Source organism: Montipora foliosa, chromosome 2, assembly GCF_036669935.1.
Source record: "Montipora foliosa isolate CH-2021 chromosome 2, ASM3666993v2, whole genome shotgun sequence".
NCBI classification, from domain to species: Eukaryota; Metazoa; Cnidaria; class Anthozoa; order Scleractinia; family Acroporidae; genus Montipora; species Montipora foliosa.
In genome coordinates, this window is record NC_090870.1 from 2,405,686 (window position 1) to 2,410,685 (window position 5,000).

The window sequence follows — 5,000 nt, forward strand, 5'->3', positions numbered from 1 at the left end:
ATGATAAGTACTAAATACAATATGAGCGACCATATTGTATCGGATATACAATGTCGAGCCGAAGGTGAGACGTTTTATATCCGATAAAATATGGGTGCGAATATTGTATTGTGCTTATGAAATTTCAGCATTTAAGTGTTAATGTACACTACGTATTTTTGGTGATTCAAGACATTTTAACCGTAAAAATTGAAAGAAACATTTATGTAAATGAAGAGAAAGCTGTATCAGAAATACAGATACCGGTATTGATTAATTTAATAAAACATTTCTTTTGTTTTCCCATCATGAATTATTAATGAGTTTTATAACTGGAAATACATCTGCCATGCAGGCTATGATTTACACTTTCTTGTGTTATCAAAGCAGCCTTTTCATTTTTAACTTCACTCAACCGAGGAGAAGTTGGTACAATAGTAGATAAAGATGGGCAGAGCAATGACTCCAACAACCTCAGTCAAGACAGGAAAAAATATCTAACTTTACCGCTGCAGAATGCGCATTGGTTGCGTTCACACCAATTCCTTCCTTTCAATTTTGAATAAATTGGCTAAACTACACTTCAGAATACAGGGCCATGTATTTCAAAATAATTGAATAACAAAAGCTCCTATTGTTGTGTTTCATTCTACAAAAGCTTCTAACACATTTGCATGTCCTGGCCCTGTGTGGCCCTAAATTTTGTAGTTGCTTCCATAACATCAAAGTAAAGCACAAATTTTTGCTCACATTTTGTAAGTAAAAAAAAAAAAAAAAAAAAGGCCACAATGAAGGACATTTGACAACATGTATGATGTTACATTAACTTTATTCTCAACACAGATTGGACTTCACTTGTTGAACAAGCACTTTAGTGTTCAGGGCCCGGTTGTTCAAAAGCCAATTAATGCTAATCCAGATTAAAAATTAAACAAGGAGTTTATTTCTCTACTCCCAAATGCTGTTCAACACTGATATTCGACAAAAATTTACATCAGAGGAAGTAAATCTTGGAAAACAAAAATAAGCAAAAGAAACTTTCACCAAAAAGTTGAAAACATGAAACAAATGTTCATGCTAATCCTGGATTAAGTTAATCGCCTTTCAAACAAATGGGCCCTGGACAAGCAACCAAACAACTAAGCCATCCACTCCTCACCCTAGGCCACCCCCAGTTGACAGAGTAAAATCTGCTCTGGCTCACTCCCAGGAATCAAGGGGTTAACATGAATAGTTTAATTACCATTGAAACAACTTTCACTCTTGAACACTAGCTTTGAAAAAGAGGTAGAAATGAACTTCAAATTGGCCTTCACTGTTGATGGCTGTTCGAAGGACAAGTTACATTTTTCACTTATAATAATTTTATTTATTACACGTTGACACATACAACATACATATTTAACTTACTACATGATAAAAATTGAAGGGACTAGTATATATGTATGGGTTATTTGAAAGACACATATTGATGTTGATGTGGTTGTAAAAATTCTAAAATTAAGATGGTAGTGTGCATTTTGTTTAACACTGAATGATTCAAAACTACAAGTTACCGAATAATTTGAAAAAAATTGCTTAAATATATCAAGCGGCTTCCTCCTCCTCCTCATCTTCTTCATCGGTTTCCTCCTCACTCTCGTCGTCTTCCAACTCTTCACTCTCTGCTCTCTCTGCCACGGTGATACTCATTTCAGCAATATCTTCCACGGCAACAACATGGGGGAGCATCCACTGAACAGGGGCAGACGAAAGGAGGTATTGTGTCATGACATGCTGATTGACAAACACATAGCCGACAAGTTGGTCTTTTGCTTTAGACAAAGGTTCTGTAACATTCATCACCACGCTAGCAACTGCTGCTGGCATGTCACTGACAGAATGAGCCTGAAAGAGAAACTTGCCTGTCACAAAAAAGGCTTGCTATGATGGACTGCACTGTTACGTCATTTACATCATTACTCATGAACAATAATAATTCAAATACAGGCACAACAGTGTTCCAAAACTTTTCTGAACTTCTTATTCTCAATTAAATCATTCTCCTCAGCTGGTGTATCAAGGTTACCTTTTCAAAGATATCAAGGGTGCTGACCATTGAGCCAAGATTCATAGAAATTTTGGTTAAAGTTAAGGACGTTCGCGCCCATTGGTACTGCGCATTTTTTCGCGCATGTCACGCACACGTGATGCATTGCAGACCACGAAGGTAAACACGGTGCTAAAGGTGCAAACATTTTCCACAAGAATGGAACGTGAAAGCATTTGGCATTATGGGATAGCTGTGGACCCAGGTCTTCTCGGAAATGTCACGCAATGGCGTGACAGTGCGAATAGACAATCGCTTTGAGAACTTTGCAGCGATTTTACTCTCTTGAATGCTCGGTGACCCCCATTTTTCTTTCCGTAGATCACGTCCTTTCCTGATTTTTTCCATTTAAAAAAAAAAACAAAAAAAATCTGTACGTGAGAAGTAACAAATATTTCGCCTTTTATGCTCTCGTGCGACCGAACTTTTCTTTCTTAGACTAATATGTATCGTTTTCCAAGGTCTATTTCACCTCAGGATTTACACTGTTTTCTTTTAAATTTTACCTTTGTAAAAGCAAACACGAGATTTTTGGCCGATACAAAGACTTCCCCACTGAGTTCAAGTGCCATGCTGGGTATGTACATGGTTGCATTGAACAGTTTCTTGCCTGCAGTTGCCGACACTCCAACCAAGTCAGTTACTCTGCCCTGTAAATCACCCACCTGCCCGAAAAAAAAAAAAGATCATCTGTCAAACTGAACAAATAAACAGCAAAAAGGAGAACCACTTAACACTGCATTCAGTGCCCTTGCCCCTCACGATCAAGTCCTAGGTTGTTCCATGGTAAGGTGATCCCAAGAAAAATCTTGACTCAACCCAGTCACAGGGGTTGAATTTCTTCTTCATTATGCTCTTAGATATTTTAGGGCTATCTGCACTTGCCATGACCTGAAAATTACTTAGCTGGACTCAAATGATGACCAAACTCAAATGGAAAATTTGCACTTTTCAGAAGCTCAGGAAACATGCCAATAACGATATTATTGCCTGCAAATCATTGCATACCTTTTCAACAGTAAACTGAACAGACTTGTAAGACAGGAGCTTTTTTGTTCCCCTGCGTGCAATCCTTTTTTGCAGGTTCCTGATCCTGGCCAAGCTGCCCTTTGACTGGTCTTCTGCCATAGTCACAAGCTCCTTCACATCCTCTGGACAGGATCCATCAGTTGGCAGGGCTAACTCACTAAGAACCTCAGTAAAGGACACCATCTCACCAGTCTTAGCAATCACCATCTTGACAACAGTAGCATTCTGAACTTTATCGTAGTAAGTTGAGGCAGTCTGGCTCAGAGCAGTCTTTATCTAATGTGACAAAAATATATAATACTTAATTTAGCAACCACAAGTGAGGCAATGCAATACAATTAACAGTACAAATGTAAGATTTTAATGGCAAATGGTCCAAAACCATGTGTTCTGAGCCATTTGTTTTTGACATGAAGGCACACCACTTTCACAGCCCTGTACCAGTAAAAATTGTTTGACGACCCTGGGTGCATTTACTTATATTTTAGACATAAAAGTGTATGTGAATTCTGCATTTTCATGCAAATAAAACCTGTTTTCATATGAATGGTTCCGTACAAAGACTTCCTTTGGAATGAGTGAGGCAAAATCTTTCAACAAATATATCAGGACAAGAGGTTTAACAGCACAATCAGACCTCATTTGGTGTCTTTGTAATAAAGGGCAACTTCTCCTCAACCTTGGTCAGAGTTCCTGAAGCCACACGGTCAATGGTCGCAGCTGCAAAAAAAAGGCACACCTTTAAGTTGCACTGGATAACTCAATTGGTTTTGCTAGTGTTTATCTGTTGGATAGTGATTTATCCGGTGGATAGCACTATCCATCGTTTGAACAACTGGGGCCTGATGTTTAAATATCAACTACAATGTATTGACAGTTTTCAATAACTTCTTTCTTTGGCACTTGGTAAATTTGAATATAAAAAAATGACTAAAGCTTGTTACTCAGAATTCTAAAAAGAACCACAAAATACAATAGAATACATACGCTACTGACCACTCCCATAGAGGCTTTTCAGGGCCAATGAAACAGACCATTCAACAACAACTGTTAAGAATCCCAACTGGCCGGAGGCAAACCAGTTGGCTATCTACCGGTGCAGCTGAGAAGTTGAACCAGGGACTACCAGGAACAAATTAAACCAGAACCCATGTTTTTGTTGACATAAGGGGGCTTTGGTGGTGTATTACTCTTGGGACTTGACCAAACCAAAAATAATAGTGAGAAAATCAGATATTTTTATCAGCTCACCTATATTTCTTTGATACCCAAGCAGTTGGCAATGAAAACAAGGTGAGATGGTTCACTTTAGTTTCATTCATTGCTTGCGCAGTCCTTTGTAAGTAATGATAAGCAGTACTGAGTAAAAGTAAACTAAGATGGTTTCATTGGTTACATACGCAATACACACTTGTACATGTAGCATAAGATGAAATGCTCTTATTCTACGTTCCTAGAATTACTTTGTTTTCAAGTTTACTAAATCTTGAAACAGGTGTTGAATCCAACAAAAAATTTTCCTCCTGTTAATTCAACACAAGCTGACCTCTATATCAAAATATGGCACACGCAAGTTTGCTCACTTCCACAATATGCAGTTTTAATATCGGTGAGAAAATGAAATGAACAGCAAAAAGATATTTAAAGGCTTTTACAGTTTTGTGATAGGCATTAGTACCGGTATTCAAATGTTCACCACTGTGTTCAGTGCTGTCAGCTTGAGTGAGACACACATAACATTATTTGAACCAGAATCATCGATTTGACAGTGAATTCGCTGTTCATGATTCCTTGCAACAAAGATTTCCATTTCCACTCGACAACATGTTCCGAAGAGGAAGTCATACATTAGTTATCACAGAAAATGAAATTCTAATAAACATAGCTTATTTTTCCATGGAAA

The 5,000-nt window shown here is 37.8% G+C and overlaps 1 protein-coding gene across 1 annotated transcript in view; it reads right to left on the minus strand.

Annotated features, from left to right (window-relative positions):
- Positions 1-789: 789 nt before the first annotated feature.
- LOC137992026 (perilipin-5-like) overlaps positions 790-5,000 on the minus strand; it is a 5,394-nt gene continuing 1,183 nt past the window's right edge. Inside the window, exons 2-5 of the mRNA XM_068837081.1 lie at positions 3,735-3,817; positions 3,077-3,373; positions 2,575-2,733; positions 790-1,866 (exon numbers count right to left, since the gene is read on the minus strand). Of these exons, the coding sequence (XP_068693182.1) occupies positions 1,567-1,866; positions 2,575-2,733; positions 3,077-3,373; positions 3,735-3,817 (839 nt within the window). The 3' untranslated portion in view covers positions 790-1,566. The remainder of the gene's footprint in view (positions 1,867-2,574; positions 2,734-3,076; positions 3,374-3,734; positions 3,818-5,000) is intronic.